Source organism: Phaseolus vulgaris, chromosome 7 (genome assembly GCF_000499845.2).
Source record: "Phaseolus vulgaris cultivar G19833 chromosome 7, P. vulgaris v2.0, whole genome shotgun sequence".
NCBI classification, from domain to species: domain Eukaryota; kingdom Viridiplantae; phylum Streptophyta; class Magnoliopsida; order Fabales; family Fabaceae; genus Phaseolus; species Phaseolus vulgaris.
Window position 1 is genome coordinate 9,294,216 of NC_023753.2, and position 18,557 is coordinate 9,312,772.

Consider the following 18,557-nt stretch of genomic DNA (forward strand, 5'->3'; position numbering starts at 1 on the left):
GGTTTGTTTCAATATGTCCAATAGTTTTATATTGCTTAGGAGTCAAGGTCAAGGACTATTTAAATACACATTCCTCCCTTAATCCTCTGATGCGTATATTAAAGACAAAATCGTGATGAAGTTTTGAACTCCAAAGTAGACAATACTTTGAATGCAATTATTTTTCTTATCATTTTTAACTAGAGGAATGAAAAAATTGTTATAAAGACAAACTCTCTCCCCGTGGAGGATTTGTTTGGTACGCTCAATATTATTTTAACATACTTAAGATCAAAATATAAATATATTTCTTGATTTTTTTTTTTAGTTTTATTTACTTAAAGTTTTATTTAAGATTTAAAGGTTGTTGAAGAGTATATACTTATAGAAAAATTATGAAAAAAGAGTATATTTACTATCTTTTAATTTAAAGGTCTCGATAAACTACTAAAGTTGGGATAAATCTCAAAACTGAATAAAGTATGAAGAGACATTCACAAATTAGTGACAAAATTAATAAGAATCAAACGGATGTTTTTATAAAATATGAACTGTTGTTTGTCGATTAGATTAATCTTTATTATAAAAACATTATTAATACTTTGTATTGGTTTTCACTCTTATGCAAACACCAAATTGACGTAAGATTTTTATCTTGCCACCACTTTTCTTTCAATAAATTTCATGTTGTTTTCTTTTTGTCTAAGCAGATCCGCCACCAACTGTATATATAATGAATTATGAAACATGTTAGTTTCTTTTTCAGTTTGTATGAACCACTTTTTAAGCATGAAATTAGGGGTGTGAGGATGGATTAAAAGTCAAGAGTGGTTACTCTAATTTATACTAAGTCTAAAATTAGTTGAAAGTTACAACTTTAAACTTTCCCATGATTTTATAGTTTCTAATAAATTTGATCTATAATGATGCAAATAAACTCTTGCACAAACTGAACACAAATACCTACCTGCTGACAAAAACAAAGGTGTAAGTCATCCCCTTTATGCCATCTTTCAAATTTAATGATGAATAAAATTAAATATGAGATAAATTAAGGTTTATATTTAATATTTAGATATTATTATGATAGAATAAAAGCAAAACAAAGAAATATCCATCTAAAACCCCAAATTGGAAAGAAAGAAGAAGATAAGTATTAAATAGAATTGAATACCTTACATTACTTCATGTTCATTCCTTCTTCTTGTAAGCAATCCAAAAAATAAAACCTATTGATAGTTTTATTTTATTCCACTTCATCATATCTCTTTCTATGGATTTTAAAGGAGAGCAAATTTGCATTGAAGTTGTAACTTTTTCAATTTGGTATCAAATATTGTTTATAGCTCATCAACAACATTGAACTTCTTCCAACACAAGAACATGATTTAGAAACCACCTATTAGTTGGGACACTACTACATACAGCAATCAACAATTCACAGTAGTGTCTAAATCATAATTGCTAAACAATCCTCTTCAACTTGAGAATAAATTAGTTATTGGGATCCTAGAAAGTGAGAACATTTCTTCATATACAAGTACAAATGTCATCTAGAAGCGAGCCCAGCATCTAGTGCATTGTGCAATACAGTCTCCCTTGCAGTCAACATTATAACCCAAAACTTTTGGATTTCTAAGAAGAAGTTTCCTAAGAGAATTTCCGTCGATACCCCACTTTTCCTCCAGGATCTTTACATTTCCTTTCAACTCTTCTTCTAAATTACATCCAAGAATTTCTGGAAACTTTTTAAGCAACTTAGACAGATCATCATCAGAAAGATTTAAACTACTTAAATAGTCTAGTATTCCATTTACTGTCTCAAATTTGGGAACTTCTGTCTTACGTTCTTCTCCCCAATAAGGGGAATGAACAAGACCAAATGCTTTCCCAAGTATCTTGTCCTTTTCTTCATCACTAAAGTTAAATGCAGAAAGAGCTTGTTTACATGCTTCCCACATGCTTTGATCTTCATTACTTGTGATTATATTTTCTATCTGCACAGTTGAGCGCAATATCCAATGTTTGGTACAAAGATTTGAGGTCCATGTTGCTGTTGTTACACTTGGTGAAAATCTGATATTTGGCAGTGGAATACTTGATGATGCAGCAGCAAGATCAGCCTGCAAGATTATATGCAATTTTCAGACTTGGACGACCATTATTAACCTTGTCTATGAAGTTTTTATATTCTTGTTAAATGTTGCATTTCAACTCTGTCCATTGCAGATCCAAATACGCATTTTAGGACTGATGGTGCTGCGCATAAGGCATAAAAAACACAATGTGTGATAATGTTGACTGTAAAGACAGAATAAATAGCCCCATGATTAAATTCAAACCTCTGCACAGTTGTAACTCAAGGAGAACTGTCAAAGCCCGGGTTTAGTACAGTTTTAGAAAAGGTTTAGATATATAGCGTGCGTGTGTAGGAGCTCAACACTTAGTTATTCAACTCTGATATATAATTCCTCAAGATGCAGGATAAGGATAGGACATCATAGAACAAGGAACAGTGAACTTTACTTTTCTGGAGCTCTACTACAATATTTTGATTTGGTTTAGTTGTTAAAAATTAGTATTCTCTAGCAGCATATCGAAGTCTTCAATTTTCAGTTCTGAATCTTCATATATTACTTATATTGTGCAAAACAATAAAATAAAGTTCCTTGTTGAATAGGGAGTAAAAAATGTAACATATGCTAGATAACCAAGCATTTAGTATCAAGTCAACCATAACAAAATCCCCACATGTCACAATGACCAAATTGTAAAACTGTCCTTTTGTATTTTCTACTCAATTCTATTCCATGTTTCCTTACTAAAGTAATTTTAGTATCAAAGTCAACCTTCAAAATAAAAAAAAAATATGTTTTTTCAGTTCTCGTAGTTGGAGACAGTTAATACATATGCTAAAATCATAGCCTTCTTTACCTCAGTCCAATTCCACCAACAAAAATACAAAACCATGAAGCATTCTAATATACTTCTATCCTAGAAGGCTTATGAGAAATTAAACATGTTAGCACGGTAATACTTTTCAATACCACAATCCCCCTGATGATTAAATGAATGCATACAGACAAAGATGTCTCTTTTAGGACAAAAGAGCATTCACTCTTCAGTTTATAGCATAAACTAGTACCCATTCTTTGAAGAAATAACTGTCCGAAAACATTGTAAAACCCATCATTGGACCAGTTTCTTGGATTATGTACAGTGAAAAGCCTAACATAACATGGTCCTCTCCAAAAGATGGCAAACTTTACACTCTTGACTAGCTGACTGCAAGCATTTTTCCTATCAACAGACTTCTCTTTAATTTCCACAGAGCAAGCAAACACAATAACCAATCCGACAAAACTTACATGTAGTTTTTAGTGTGGTTCCCAAATCAGAATTGAAGTTTCTTCTGGGTAGTCTATATTAACCTTTGTTATAAACATTAGCTAATCATGCAGATCATCAATATGAAACTCCAATTTTGATAAAAAATAACATCAGAAGTGCTATTGGAATTCCATCTAACTTTTGTCCTAATCGCAATTCAAACAATATATCTTCTACACTTGCCTACCTCTTTACTATTTACATTTTCATTGCTAAATGCTGACAAAACAAGGGAATCCCCCAAAATTTTCTAACTGTAGCTGACTTTTTTATAGACTAGCACCGATTCTTAACTTTTTATAAAACAGATTTCAGTCCTTCTTTGGAAAGCCCTATAATGTAAACCTAAACATGAATTCTGTTTTATAAATAATTCGGGACAAACCATTTCCTGACAAACATTTTCATAAAACTAGAAAAATGTTAAAAAAGCATTTACCTTGCAAGAGCAAAAGTGTGCAGCAGAATCAATAGTAAGTAAAGGAGAATTCAACCGGTTCCCTAACATCCCTGCATTTGCAATATAACACATAAACATCTGATAACAGTAAACTTTAGCAAATTAAATATGGGAGAGAAAAGAAGGTGAAAAACAAAAAGGGTACCCAGGAAAAGCAAAAACAACTTTCCCACCTACACCATTAATTTAAAGCAAAGTCCACCCTCTAAAAGAGTCACAAAAATCAAGGACACCCAAAAAGCAAATTCCTCATATTTCTCGTGCTGAATTGAGATTTTGAATTTGATAACAGAACCAGAATTGTCCAGGGACAAGAAATGAATGAATAGCAGAAAAGAGGAAGAGAAGGATTGAAAAATTGAATGTACCAGAACGTCGATAAGGAGACAGCACCAAAGATGCAAACTTGAGACTCTCCATCAACGCCCTTATGCTTCTACGCTAATTGGCTTACCCAACACCATCACTGAAAAACAGTGTTTTTGTGGAGTCAAAGGTTCCACATTTTGGTGGTTGAGAAAATTGCAAGCAATTAAACCCTTTTGAAAATATAATTTTAAGATTGAATATCTCACATTAAAGATAAACTTTATGGTAATATAATTCTTCACAATAAAAGAATATTTTATTTTTGACATATTTTCATCTCAATCTTTAAAACATATAATAGTTAGTTATTGAGATAAATTGTCAAATTTGGTTGAAAAATAGTAGTGACAAAACCTTTGGTACTGGATGCAATATTTTTTCTATAAACTAATCATTATCGACTTAAAACATGTTTTTAAATTGTGAGTAAAACTAATCATTATTCAGTATTTCTTGTAAAAATACTTGAAAACGGAGAATAAATTAAAAAAAAAGATACATTTTGGACAGAATATTTTAGACTACAAATTATACATTAATGATAAAGTGTGAATTAAGTTTTTGTAAATAAAAAAAAAGTGGTTAGTAATAAATTTTGTACTTTAAACTTGACTAACAGAATATTTTATGAATGAGAATAAATGGCATTACTCGTGACAGCATTATGTTAACATTGCTCCTCTGGCTACGCGTATAGCATGCAATGTCTTGGGAAAATTCCCTTCCTTATTTATTATCATTCAAATCAAATTTTAAGTTTATAATCTATTTATAAATCATCAGTAATGTGAATTTAAAAACAATTATTGTAAAATTTAACATTCATAATTTTGCAATTGAGTAATTATTGTGAGTAAATGGTAGTTCTTTTATGAAACATGTGAGATCTTCTAAAAGTGGATCAAACCATGCTATAATGTGTGAGATCTTCTAAAACTAGATCAAAACACAATCCAAGTATGGTTAATGGAACCCAACAAACAATCAATAATTAACAGAGTAGAGTAATGAAATCATTCTTATTTGATATTTTTCTCTGTTGTATGGAAAAGGAAAAGAAGAAAACAGAAAGTTTAACCCAATCTTTGAATCCCAATCATTAAAAAGATGATATACTTTATTGGCCTCTAATTTCAGGGGGAAAATAAAACCCATTTCCGCCCAAGACTACGGCGGCGCACCGTCGCCGGCCACGTTTCTCTCTCTTATTTACTCAACCTCTGCTTACTGTCATACATATCCATCTTTTTTTAGATTAATAAAAGAAATTGAAAACGGGGTAACCATTTTTTTTTTCCCCAAATCACAGAAAATCAAACTTCAAACCATCGCTTGCTTCACACTCCTCTTCACCTCGTACCCACCTGAAATCTACACCTTCCCATCACACCAAAGTGTGGAAGTTTGAATCTTAGAGGAAAAGGAGCACGTGGGCAATCGGTGCTGGGTAGAGAGAGAAACAGAAACAGTGTGTGCGCATCATTGTTATGGTATGGCTCAGCAGAGGCAATCGGGAATGGAGAGGCTTGGGGTGAGAGTGGGGCCCCACGATCTGCACCACACCAACGGCGCAGGCGATCACCTCGCTGTTGGGATTCGCGGTGGCGCCGCTCACAAGCAGCAGCGGTCCCGGCGATCGGCGCGATCCGAAAGGGGCACGCAACTGTCGGTGGTGGCAATTCTTGTTTTCCTCTTCCTCGTACTTGTCGTTACTGTGCTCGTCTTCTCTTACATTTCTAGAGACGGTGAAGTTCTGCTTTTGATGAGTCTTTTATTTCTTTCTTTCTTTGATCACAATGCCTTTGTTGATTTTGGTGTTCTTGAGCACCCATGTGATGAACATTGTGGGTTTTGCATGAACTTGAGTGTGATTTCTTGTTTGGTTTTTGAATGGGAGAGGGTTTTCGAATCTGTAGTTTTTCTTGGTTAATGTTTGGTTTGGGCTGTTCAGTTGGTTGATTGGGGTTAGGTTATTTAGAAAAGTAATAGATTGAGTTCTTGGTTTCATCTATTATGATAAAATTGTTTGCTGTTGCTTCAGCATCGGAGTTCATTTTGTTCTTATTGTTACTTTTTTAGCTTAGTTTGCTTCTGGCTTTTAAAGATTGTCAATCTGTGTTGCAGAAATAAGTAACAATGGCGATGATAGTGTTGATTTAAAGAGTGAATCTGATTTTCTTACAAATGTACCTCGGATACAGAAGAAGAAAGTTCTTGACTTTGGGCATGGCTCTGGAGGACATGGCCGAGATTCAAGATATTGGGATAAGGATGATAGGAGAAGGGATGGTGATTATGATGAGGATATGATGGAGCAGACAGGTAAGGATCCTGGAGATGAAATTGCTGAAGAGGATGATGCTGTAAAGAAGGACCAAGATACCAAGTCTTCTCATGATGGCTTAAAGCGGAGAGGCGATGGCTTATATAATGAAGCTGGACGTCATGAGTTGAAAAGATATGAAGCAGAATATGAGGCTTCTTTGAAGAATCTGAGACACTCCACTGAAGATGATGGGAAACTGTTGCATGAGACTGACCTTGAAAAGAAAAATGCGTCGGATGACATTGACGATGAATATGATGATTTTTTTGATTTTAATGATGTTCAATTGGAAAACACTAGCTATAGCAAAAATATGAGAGGCGAACATTCAAATGCAAATGTGTTAGGCTTGGACAATGAAGTTCAGAAACAGAAAGAATCTAATGATTCTCTTGCTGAGGAAAACAATGATGATGTTACTTCTGAGGATATTGAAGGGGCGTCTTCCTTGAATAAAAAAATCCTTCTTGAGGGAAAAACAAATTCTAAACATGCAAGTAACTTTAATGGACAATCAACTAGAAAATCACATCCTGAAACAAAGAAGAAAGTCAGGCGACGTAAATTTTCAGGTGAAGTTCATTCTTTCTGATTTTTTTAGTAGATCTCCCAAATTATATCTGTTGCATGGAACTCCTTCTGAAAGTTATTTGCATCTGTATTCAGTATCACCATTTATTTGTTACCCATACTACTGTTGGTCATGAAGATAGAGTTGCTGGCAAATATTGTAGTTCTGTTCTGTTGCAGTGCAGGTCTTTTCGTAGTTTCTGAATAAAGGATAAAATTCTTAACCTTTTCTAACAGTTAATCTTAAAATGGGGAACTGTCTAAACTCGAGGGCTTCTTATGGGTTGGAGTAAGGGGGTATTGTCTAGATGTGTTGGGAATATAATTTGAGATATCCTTTACGTGTTGAATATGTTGTTTCTCATTTTTGTTTCTTTTCATTCTGGTGTTCTTGTTGTTTTAACTTTTAAGCCCCTCATTAGGTTACACGGTGCCTTTTCACCCCCTAATTTCTCAAATTAAATTATAAGGACTTTTAAGCATTTTTTTATCATCATAATGACCAATAGCTATTTACTCACTCGCCTGGGGGTTGGGGGTTCTGCTTTGTTTTCAGAAGGGAACCTCGTCAAACCAAACCACAATTTATCTTTCGCTGGCCTTGACTGAACCAATGGACTTTTCAGTTGGAAGTGATTTATCTCCGAAGTAGTGAACCAGTGAATACTTCACTACTTGGGTTTGTGCAACCATAGAATTAGAGTGTGGCAGCATCATAAACCACCTTTTGAGTTTATATCATTAGATACTGAAACTGAAATAATTGTTCAAATGCTCTGATTAAAAATGAAACAGTCTACATTCAAGATCACAGCTTGTGTTGCTTGGTTCCTCTTGGTTTTCCTTTTATTCCCTTTAATGAAAAGAGCCAGGGACATGGGGGATTTATGTAGACTATAGTTAGTTTGACGTATTATTTGGTTTAATGGTTACAAATTTTGTAAATGAACTTGTACTAGGCTTCCCCAAATGTGCTTCTACTTTATTTATATCTTCGGTTGGCTAAGGAATTAATAGAGCGATGATCCCTGTTTTTGATGATTTCCTGCTTTATGCCATTTGGTGAGTTACTAACAATGTTGATCCGTTGATTATTTGTCTAATCTCCTGCTTACAGTGTATTAAATTAGTATAATACTCGTGGTCTAAGGATGTAGTGGTTCTGATCAATTTATTAATGACATTTGAACACTCGAAGCCAAATATTTTAGGCTGATTGGGTGTTTGTTTAAGCTTAAAAGTAATGTGCTTTTGAAAAAAATGACTATTAATTAGATATGTAGCATGAACACTGGGCATGACACGGACACCGGGCATGACACAGACCAGATACTGACACATACACCACACAGATACTATGTGTGTATTGAACATCATTATGAATTATTTAATTTGACAATTAAGATTAGTATATTTAAAATTATCTGTAAAAAGTTAGTCAATATAACAATTTGAACATATTATTACCTAATACAAAAAAAAATAAAAATCCATCTATCTAAAGTCCAAAAAGTGAAAAGAGGATATAATTTATTTAAGAAATTTCACCCTCTTCTTGATCATCGTCATTCAAAAAGACACTCTAGACAAGGTTCATCTAAAGACAAATTAACAACTTCAAAAATTCCACAATATATGAATATATGATATGACAATAAATAAAAACATTCCTAATAATACATATATAATCTAAATATTCATGCCACTCCTAATTTTTAAACTACAATAGAAACTTAACCATTAAGTTTCTGCCTTTCTAACTTATAAAAGAAATCGTGTCTGCCTTTATTGATGGTGTGTCGTGTCTTAGTTGTGTTGGAGCTGTGTGAGAGGTTTTAAATTTGACATTTCAGCAGAGTATATGATACATGTTTTACAAGTGTCATAAGCGTGTCAGCGTCCGATATGTGGTGGACACAAGGACAAACCATTGAAGATGCTTCTCCGAACTTCATAGTTAACTAGTGATTCTTGTAAAAGCAGAAGTTACTTATGTCTGCTCTTAATTAAAAAAAAGTGTAGTTTCCATCCATGATTTTGAAAACAGCTTCAGGACTAGATTATTTCAATAAGCTAAAAGTAACTTGTCAAAATAAGCTGTTTCCTGCTTCTTTTTTGGCTTCTGCTTTTCTAAAAGAAGTTTAAACGAACATCTTCAAAAAAATATAATGTGTTTTTTCTGTAAAAAAATTGTTTTTTTTTTCTTATAAAGGATCAAACAAACTCACACATTAGCTGTAGAAAAGCAGCAAGTTTCTGGTTTTTTATTTCATGTCTAGGACTAAATATATGAATACCTATTAATGTTTTAAGATGTGCTTTGGACGTCTTTGATTTATGGTCTATCAACCAGGAGATGATTATGTAGATATGGAAGTCAAGATTAAATAACATTTAGAATATAAGTTTCAATTATATCTTATATCTCCTGCAAGATTTTGAGGGCGGGAGGGCATGTATATTTTATTTAAAAACAGATAAATTGGACATTGAAGTTGGTTTATAATTTGTTAAAAAATAATAGATAATATTTAAAAAATGTGATGTTTTTTCTTTGTTTAATAAATTTCTTGTTGAAATTGATTCCATAGAAATCTCAGATCTGTATAAACAGTTTATGTGTGATTACTTTTTTTGTCTTTTTGCTTCCTGCTTTCACCGTTTTTCCTCATGTATCTAAGTGTGAGAAAGATTTACTAAATGACGTTCTTAAAATTGATTTAAGACCTGTTTACAGACTATTAATATAGTTTATGAATATCTCCAACTTTATATAGACATATCTAATTGTTTTTGTTTTTTTATTGTTTTAAGCCCTCTTTGGACTTTCTATCATTCCTAGAAGTGGTTTTGTTCATAATATTTTCTCTATCACCACCACTTTTATCACAAGTATAAAATATAAGAAAGAAGATTTTGTTGACATGTTACCTATTTAACAGGATCCTGTGAGATGAAATTGTTAAACTCAACTTCACAGCTTGTAGAACCCCTAGAAAGTCGAAAATTTGCAAGATTTAACTTACATTACACAGAGATGGAAGAGAAGCCCCTTGGAGAAGAACAATGGGTTCCCAGATTTGCAGGCCATCAGAGCTTAGAAGAGAGAGAAAGTTCATTTTTGGCACGTGATCAGAAAATAAACTGTGGTTTTGTTAAAGGTCCTGAAGGGTCTCAAAGTACTGGATTTGACTTGACAGAAGACGATACAAGTTACATCAGCAGGTGCCACATTGCTGTGATTTCATGCATATTTGGAAATTCTGATCGTTTGAGGATCCCAGCCACCAAAACGGTAATTGGTCTACTTTATCTTTTAGTTCAGTTTGTCGGTTGGAGATGCATTCGGGGGTTAAGAATCACTTATGAATTTTCTAGTAAAAATGTTACTCTATTCAAAGTTCAATTTAAGTATGGCAGTGCTCTATTCTCTGTGAGGCATCTATAATCTATTATATAAAATTAATAATCTTTTATTACCCAAGGATAATAGTTTAAGGTTACCAACTGATATAATCTTTTACTTTATTTTCACAAAATTGCATTTTTTTATTCGCATTGAATGTTTTGGTTTTGACACTGAGTTGTTGGAACTATTGGAAATTTGGGGATAGTCATCAACTTTTGATGTAATTGCCAGAGTATGTTTTATTTATTGATCCAAATCATTGTGGTTTCAGGTCACTCGATTGTCGAGGAAGAATGTCTGCTTTGTTATGTTTACTGATGAAATTACAATACGGACACTCTCTTCTGAAGGGCATGTGCCTGATAGAATGGGTTTCATTGGCTTTTGGAAGTTGGTGGTAGTGAAGAATCTACCATATGATGATATGCGAAGAGTGGGCAAAATACCTAAGTTGTTGCCACATCGACTTTTTCCTTTTGCAAGGTGAGACTGATATGAGAAAGCATAGGTGGTGTAATTTCGAAATTAACAGTAATGATGTTTTAAATTATGATGACTGCTATGTGGCATTAAACACCACAAAAGATGTGTTGATGATGTTTTCACTTTAAGATAAAATGGTAAAATTTTATTTAGCTGATTCTAACATTTGATTCTTTTATTATGCACACCAAATCGTTGTGTTGGAAATAGTGTATTGTAAAGGAGAAACTAAAGAGTGTGACCATAGGTTTTTATTACCAATAAAGGGCCTTATAACTGCACAAAGGTTACTGCTTGATAAATCTTTGATGGGGTTGAATGTTGAAAGAGATTTGTGTGGAGTATTATATCAAATTTTAATTAATGATTTATTGGCTTGAACATACTTGGGATTAAGGCTTCATTATACTTGTGGATGCTACTGTGTGTTCCAATGTTTTATAAGTTGGAGGTGTTTCAGTAAAAAATCTAGACTGCCTTAGTATGTAATACAACTAATGGCTTAAATTATAGTGATTCTTTTAATTCCCCAACCTTTCTAGCCTAAACCAACTTAGAAAATGAATCTTTGTGCATTTCCTTATTTTAGAATTTTGGGTTTTGGAACATTTAAGTCCTTATTGCAATGGGGATTAACAAAAATGTGAACTTATTTTGTATTTAGTTCTGTACATAGGTATCTGAAATCTTTGGAAAGGGTTCTTATTGATTTTCTTTGTTATTAGTTAATTATTTAGTTACTGTTTGTTTCATGTATAATTTTCTTTTCTTAGATTTTCAATTTTCATTTCAGGTATTCAATTTGGTTGGATAGCAAATTACGGCTGCAGCTTGATCCTTTACTTATCTTGGAGTACTTTTTGTGGCGAAAGGGTTATGAATTTGCAATATCCAATCACTATGATCGGCATTGTGTGTGGGAAGAAGTAGCACAGAACAAGAAATTGAACAAGTATAATCACACAGTTATAGATCAACAATTTTCATTTTACCGGGCCGATGGAATGGAAAGATTTGATGCATCGGATCCAAACAAGCTTCTTCCAAGCAGTATGTTCTTTTAAGTATTTATTTTCTGTCAATTCTCCGAAGCTGTTGATTAAATGAACTGAAGTGATTTACAAAATCTTGACAGATGTACCTGAAGGTTCTTTTATTATTAGAGCGCACACTCCAATGTCAAATTTATTTTCTTGTCTTTGGTTCAATGAAGTTGATCGGTTCACTCCTCGTGATCAGCTGAGTTTTGCATATACATATCAGAAGCTGAGAAGGATGAATGCAGACAAACCTTTTCATCTGAATATGTTCAAGGTGAGGCAATATAAGCTCAGCTACATGTAGAAAGATTATTGGTGGTGCTGTAACAGTAGATGGTGGTCGGCGATGAAAGTAGCATTAATGGTTTTTTGTTGTTCTTCTATGTCCAGGACTGTGAAAGGAGACACATAGCCAAGTTGTTCCGTCATAGATTGGATGAGAAGAAGACACATCATTAAAATACACCAGAATAATGCCAGTTTTTATCAACATTTTTATGATATGACATGATGTACTTGGCCAGTGTTTTCTGTATCTGTTGAAGTTGTGATTCCCTGCTGCTGAGCATCTGCTGCAGAGTGTGACAACAACATGATGATTCAGTGACTTGTGCTTCAGCACAGGTGTTTGCCATGAAAGTGAAGTGGTGTTTCTCAAAGTATGATCTACTACAGTGCTGCTGCTGTGTCACAACATAATTTTGTGGTTATGTTTTATCATATTACCTGTATCCGTCATTTGTGACATAATTCATTTATGCCCTGGCAGACAACAAACAAAGCATCAAATGACTCACTCCCTCTCCATCACTTCCAGTATCTCATTTTTCTTTTCTAAATTGGGATTGTTTGTATGTATAAATTTTTGATAGGCCATTAACACTCACCTTAGAAATCTCACCCGTCATTCTTATTGATTTTATTATAATTAAACATTTCATTACTAAGCACGGATGAGTTGTTAAATTAAATGTGTAACACTTTCTCTACTACTACATAGTTCAAATACCTCTCTGTCTCCCTTTCTTTTTTTGTTACTGGAAACATTTGCTTTTCTTATGAAAAAGATTATTTGTTCTGCTTAAATCTTGTACTTTCCAGAGAAACATTTTGGACCTTAGTTTTTGTTTCATTTGACATTGTTCTTTATATAAAAGAAAAAATTAATATTTGGAACTTTGATTTGTTTATTATCTTTTCTTAATCTTTGTAATAGCTGATTGTTTTTAGGATGAGTCGGTTGAAAACTGTTTCATCAAATCAACTCAAGTTTTCACAAATTTCTGCAGATAAACAATGTATCATTTATCCATCTATACAACAGCTGTGAGTGTTTTCAATAGTACTGACAAACTGATCATGTGACCTGCTATTTTTTATTGTTTCTGTAAACAGGTCAGTAGTATCCAAGGTTATCAGTCCAATAAATCCAATAAACCCGACTCGTAAACTCGACTCGTAAACTCGACTCGTAGACTCGTAAAAGCCTATTTCACACAAAAAAAAATTTAACAAAGACAAAAAATTCATCATACAATTTCATGAAGCATCAGTTTCATGCTTCCATTCAATATCTATTATATCGGTTGTTTACCATCGTTTTTTGGGTTAATGTTCAATGAATCAAAAGACAACTAATTAGAATGCTTTTGAACCTACAAAAGACTATCTTTCGTGATTACCAAAACATGAGGAATATGAAAATCTTCAAAAAATAAGTACAACTTTTGTATTTGTTGCATCATAATTAAAACATAAAAAGTATTTTCATTTAAATATGTATTTACTTGTAAATTTGAGGTTTTTTAGTTTCCTACGTTTAAATTCATATCTATGGTTTTTATAAATTAAAAAATTTGTGTCAAGATCACACTCCATATTAAAAGGATGGTTATAAAAGTATGACTGTAATAATTTATTTGAAATAAGTTATACAACCAACAAATAAATAGTACTACTGTCTTCAACAACAACAAAAACATAAATAACACTGTCCTCGTGAAGAAAAGTTGCCAATCAGCTGAAATTCAACCATATTTTTGAAAAGTAGAGCTGAAGTGATGTAACATCTTATTGGTAGTTTTATTAGCTTCAAAGAAGGTAGTTTTTGAACTACCTAGCTCTGTTCATTAATGGAAAGCAAATTTATTTGTGAAATTCCATGGTTCCTAAGGCAGAAAACGCACGACAGACAACTTGAAATCTTGAGAATCCAGAAAGCTTGCACAATTTCTCGTACTCCTCTTCACTTCTTTCCTTCCCACCACTTGTCATATACATGAGGCTGTCGAAGTTGGAAAGAAGCTTTGATACATTCGACTCTGAAGCTTCTTCTGGTGCTACAAATTCTATCACAATCACCTTTCCATTCTGTGGCAGTGCATTGTGACAGTTCCTCAAAATGCTTAAGCAGTTTTCATCTGACCAATTGTGCAACATAGCCTACATAGAGTCAAATAAATAAAAATTGAGTTGAATAGAATCATCGTTGGATAGATCAACCATTCTCAAACATAAAATTTTAGTGTCAATAAAAAGTGTTTTCTAACCTTTAGAATCATGGCATCACCCTTTGGTACACAATGGTACATATCTCCTCCAACATGCTGTATCCCTTAATTCATGCAATTTTAGACAATGTCCAAGTCAACTTCTGGTAAAAATTAAAATTAAAACTAGCATGCATCATCGAACACATGACTTGTGCTAATGGCATATATACCTGGGTAAGATGGCGCTTTTTCGACGACTTGGGGCAAATCAAAGTTAATACCCTTAATTGTAGAGTACTTGGAGATTATCATGTGGAGAGTTTGCCCTGTACAACCTCCCACATCAACCAGATTTGACACTCCTTCAAATCCTTTATACTCTTCAAGAATCTTATTCATTTCTATGTTGCAAAGATTAGCCATTGAATCGTTGAAAATGTAACTCAGTTGCGGATCTCTTTCAGTGCATTGGTAGAAAGACATTCCATGAACCTTCTTGCATAGGTCGTCCTCAGAATCAGTTATTACATCCTTAAAATTCGGCCTAAAGTCACAGCACCACGACAAGGTAAATAAATTATTCCTTAAAAGGCAATGTATATAAGCACAGAGATTTTCACCAAACATTATGTTGGAGATCCCACGTCGACTAGAGATTAAAGTTTTTCATTGTATATAAGTAGAGACAAACCTCAACCTCATGAGCCGGTTTTATAGGGTTGAGTTGGATTTAAAGTTTACTTCGTAATATGGTATTAGAGTTGATTTTATGGGTTGAGTTAGGTTTAAGTCCATTTCGTAATATGGTATCAGAGTCATCTCGAGTTTATCCTAACAAGTGTTTGTTGGGCTTATCAGGTCACCCGCTATCGGACCGGTGGGTGCAAACTTCACCTCATGAGCCGATTTTATAGGATTCAGTTAGGCTTAAAGTCCACTACGTAATACATTACCATTTAGATTATTGTATAAAGCAAATAAAACAACATACCAAAGTTTTAGCACTGTAGGATGTTGGCAAAGTGTTGTGAAGGAACCCAAAGAACCCCTAGTTTCATCATTGACAAAGTATTTTCCAACAGATGAGAGTCCATAGGTTCTCTCAATGCTACCATCTTCATTGGTGTGGGTGGAACAAGTGAGCAGAGAATAGTTAGCAAGCAAACGCAGCATGCGCTTGAGCCTATCTAGGTGTTGGGTTGGTAACTTAGATGCAATATCAGAGGCTGACATGGGTGCATTTGGTGGTGTTGCCTTTGCTACGATCTCAAACAAGTTAAGCTCAATAGCAGCATTGAGCATTGAAGGAAACACCTGACTAGTGCAAAGTAACAAAGCATAAATGACAGCCTCATCCTCTCCTTCTTTGGGAGAGGTTGTCACAACTACATCACCACTTGCACTGTAGGAACTCATATTTGCTTGTCCCTTCTCACTACTAAATCTGTTCAACTTGTTTTCTTCTGTGCGTATTCCCTATCCCAGTGCATGTGGTTTTTATAGCCAAATCTGCATTCTGGTTACTCCACAATATAAAAACTTAACTATGTTGTTACATTAAAATGCAAATTAGTTTGGAGTCACATATTAGGAATAACAAATATGTGTTTTGTTCTTATTCAAGAAGTGGTGATGCATCTGCAATGTAAGTAAAATGAATAAAATACATCATCTTCCTATGAGTATTGAAGTAATTATAGACTCATGCGTTTAAGTAGTAGATGTTGTGGTTTTATCCTTAAAAAACATCGGATAAACTCTCTTTTAACCTCAACTCTAATAAAGTAGAACTATTTGATCTGATTAAGTTTTTGTACTTGTTCTACAAAACTTGAAATTGATGTTTTTGTACACACATGCTTTGGAGTTGATGTACACACATGTTTATGCTTCCACTTTTTTTTAATAAGTTTTGTTGTCCTGATAAAAGATGGAAGGATTGTGGATGAGAATAAGGTTTTTGCTTTCAGACAATAAAGATATTTATAATATCTTATAGAATTATTTATTGAATTGGAAAAATTCATGGGTATGCGTAACTTCTGTATCTATGCCTTAGTGTGGGTTTGTCCTTTTTTCTTTTATTATTTTTGGCCTTTTCACTTTCTGAATTCTGGTTCTGATTAATCTGCATTTAATCTCGTTTTTTATGTGTTTTTGGTTTAGTATTAATTATGGAAAACGTAAAACACAAGCTTTTTTTGTGATTCTTGCATTCTATTTCTGTTTGATTATTGTTATTAATTATTATGCCAAAGAAAAGAAAAAATATACAAAAATCAAGCAAATGATTATAAAAGTATACAATTTTATAAATCAAGATGATATATGTGCATAAGAAATCTTTGTATTTATAATAGTATCTAAAATTATACATTTACTAATATATATTAAAATAATTACAAAAATATAATAAAATTTCTTGTTATAATAATGTAAAATTATTAATTTAACATCCGTCTAAGTATGGATTATTGTACTAGTAATTATAAAATAAAAAGGGGAAAATTACAGTATTCTCAGTTTGTAAAAGATTTTTGGAATTTAAATAATTTGAAGGGTAATTTAACTGTGATAAGTGGATTATCACGTAGGAATCAAATACGTTCTTAGTAAAATTTTCAGTTTCAGTAAAACAACAACAAAATATTCTATCCTCTTGTCACAACTATAATTATCTTTTATATCCTTTAGTTATGTCATGTAGAAAGTGTCATGAGAAATATTAATAACGTCTTAATTAATTAATATGAAAAAATAGTTATATTAATACCATGACACGTAACTTTGTATTAAAATAAGAAAATTACTGACAACAAGTGAAACTCACTTAAATTACATTAAAAATGAAAAAAAGAAGTGAAATATTTTTCTTGATTTAGGTGTAAAAGACTTTATCTGTCTATTATAAAGGAAAATAGTTATTATAAGCTTTTTTTATACAAAAAGTATAAACATGTAATAAATTAATATGTTATCCACATTTTCGAATAGAAGCGGCACAGTTAACTAATATAACTAATATGTTATTTGACACTTTAATAATAAAAAAATTATTTTTTAAAATAAATATTATATTATAATAAATAATATTTAAAAAAAAAATAGATGAAATTAGTGTTAAGGTATCAAGACAAAAGCTACAGCAGATTGTAAGCAAAAAAAAGTTAAAAAAATAATACGATTTATCATTCTACTTGTCTTGTTTTTCCAACCTTCTAAATACAATTTGTCATTCTAATTAGTACTTTTAAACCTATGATAAGTTATAATAATAAGGGTGTTGAAACATTGATATCGTCCACATAAAAAAAAATCTACTTAATATTCTAGTAATTAATATTGATTTAGTTGATGTCAGTTATGTTCATTGTGTACAAAGATTGAATTCTACACTACTTTATGCAATTTTATAAATTGGAATTTTAGATGCTAACAAATTTATTCTGTAATAATTCTGCATCCAAGATAAAATATAATGCAAGTCATTTTATAAAAGTAAGAATTAGTTAAAGGTTTTTGAAATTTCGAAGACTTACTGCACATTTGGATTGTGTGAATTGTGATGTATGGATCAATTTGAATGGAGAATTTTTTTTGAAAATCTATTAAATGGAAAAACATGTAGACGTAGTTTATTTGAAACACTTGTATAACATCATTTTAATCATTTCAATAAAATTGTATTGGTTTGATCCATTAAGAAGAGGTGCAAAAATGAATTCTAAAAATGATATTGTGAATATTTGAATGGAAATAACACTTGTCATTTTATCAATTTATCATTGCACATGTGGCAAGTGTATTATGTACCATACCAACATTAAACGATAAAAATGTGGTTGATATGTTGCAATCAAGACAAAGTCCTCAGGTTACATAGAAGAAGATGGTGAACAAATGGAAGTGTCATATAAAGTAGATGAAATGTCACATGTCGATGAAGTGATTAAAGTTGAAGAAGTTTTTGGATTGATTTAGAGACTAATCTTGAACAAGTGGACATCACCAACGTGTAAATATTTTAAGATAAAATGAA

General features: G+C 32.5%; 3 protein-coding genes across 4 annotated transcripts; 1 reads left to right on the forward strand and 2 right to left on the reverse strand.

Annotated features, from left to right (window-relative positions):
- Positions 1–1,430: 1,430 nt before the first annotated feature.
- On the reverse strand, positions 1,431–4,397 carry LOC137827641 (uncharacterized). Of its 2 annotated transcripts, none has more exons than XM_068633854.1 (3): positions 4,198–4,397; positions 3,809–3,879; positions 1,431–2,102 (listed from the first exon to the last, which is right to left on the reverse strand). In XM_068633854.1, the coding sequence occupies exons 1-3, from the start codon at positions 4,247–4,249 to the stop codon at positions 1,533–1,535; spliced, it is 693 nt and encodes a 230-aa protein (XP_068489955.1). In that variant the 5' UTR covers positions 4,250–4,397; the 3' UTR covers positions 1,431–1,532. The 2 variants fall into 2 exon arrangements, with proteins under 2 accessions (XP_068489955.1, XP_068489956.1); XM_068633855.1 differs by having other exon boundaries at positions 4,003–4,206.
- A 704-nt stretch (positions 4,398–5,101) lies between these two features.
- Positions 5,102–13,034, forward strand: LOC137827857 (uncharacterized). The gene is made up of 7 exons (XM_068634211.1): positions 5,102–5,943; positions 6,323–7,096; positions 10,037–10,389; positions 10,775–10,986; positions 11,780–12,036; positions 12,122–12,300; positions 12,417–13,034. The coding sequence occupies exons 1-7, from the start codon at positions 5,691–5,693 to the stop codon at positions 12,483–12,485; spliced, it is 2,097 nt and encodes a 698-aa protein (XP_068490312.1). The 5' UTR covers positions 5,102–5,690; the 3' UTR covers positions 12,486–13,034.
- Positions 13,035–13,914: 880 nt separating this feature from the next.
- LOC137827859 (isoliquiritigenin 2'-O-methyltransferase-like) lies at positions 13,915–15,989 on the reverse strand. The gene is made up of 4 exons (XM_068634212.1): positions 15,510–15,989; positions 14,749–15,062; positions 14,576–14,640; positions 13,915–14,468 (listed from the first exon to the last, which is right to left on the reverse strand). Exons 1-4 carry the CDS (start codon positions 15,932–15,934, stop codon positions 14,172–14,174), a joined length of 1,101 nt encoding a protein of 366 aa, XP_068490313.1. The 5' UTR covers positions 15,935–15,989; the 3' UTR covers positions 13,915–14,171.
- Between the last annotated feature and the right edge of the window lie 2,568 nt (positions 15,990–18,557).

Coding starts and splice junctions, on each gene's coding strand:
- LOC137827859 (XM_068634212.1), bottom strand. CDS start 15,934: ATGAGTTCCTACAGTGCAAGTGGTGATGTAGTTGTGACAACCTCTCCC. Junction 15,063..15,509: donor CCTACAGTGCTAAAACTTTG/GTATGTTGTTTT, acceptor CTGTGACTTTAG/GCCGAATTTTAAGGATGTAA. Junction 14,469..14,575: donor GTGATGCCATGATTCTAAAG/GTTAGAAAACAC, acceptor GACTCTATGTAG/GCTATGTTGCACAATTGGTC.
- LOC137827641 (XM_068633854.1), bottom strand. CDS start 4,249: ATGGAGAGTCTCAAGTTTGCATCTTTGGTGCTGTCTCCTTATCGACGT. Junction 3,880..4,197: donor GTCTCCTTATCGACGTTCTG/GTACATTCAATT, acceptor TTGCAAATGCAG/GGATGTTAGGGAACCGGTTG. Junction 2,103..3,808: donor CACACTTTTGCTCTTGCAAG/GTAAATGCTTTT, acceptor ATAATCTTGCAG/GCTGATCTTGCTGCTGCATC.
- LOC137827857 (XM_068634211.1), top strand. CDS start 5,691: ATGGCTCAGCAGAGGCAATCGGGAATGGAGAGGCTTGGGGTGAGAGTG. Junction 5,944..6,322: donor CTCTTACATTTCTAGAGACG/GTGAAGTTCTGC, acceptor TCTGTGTTGCAG/AAATAAGTAACAATGGCGAT. Junction 7,097..10,036: donor CAGGCGACGTAAATTTTCAG/GTGAAGTTCATT, acceptor CCTATTTAACAG/GATCCTGTGAGATGAAATTG.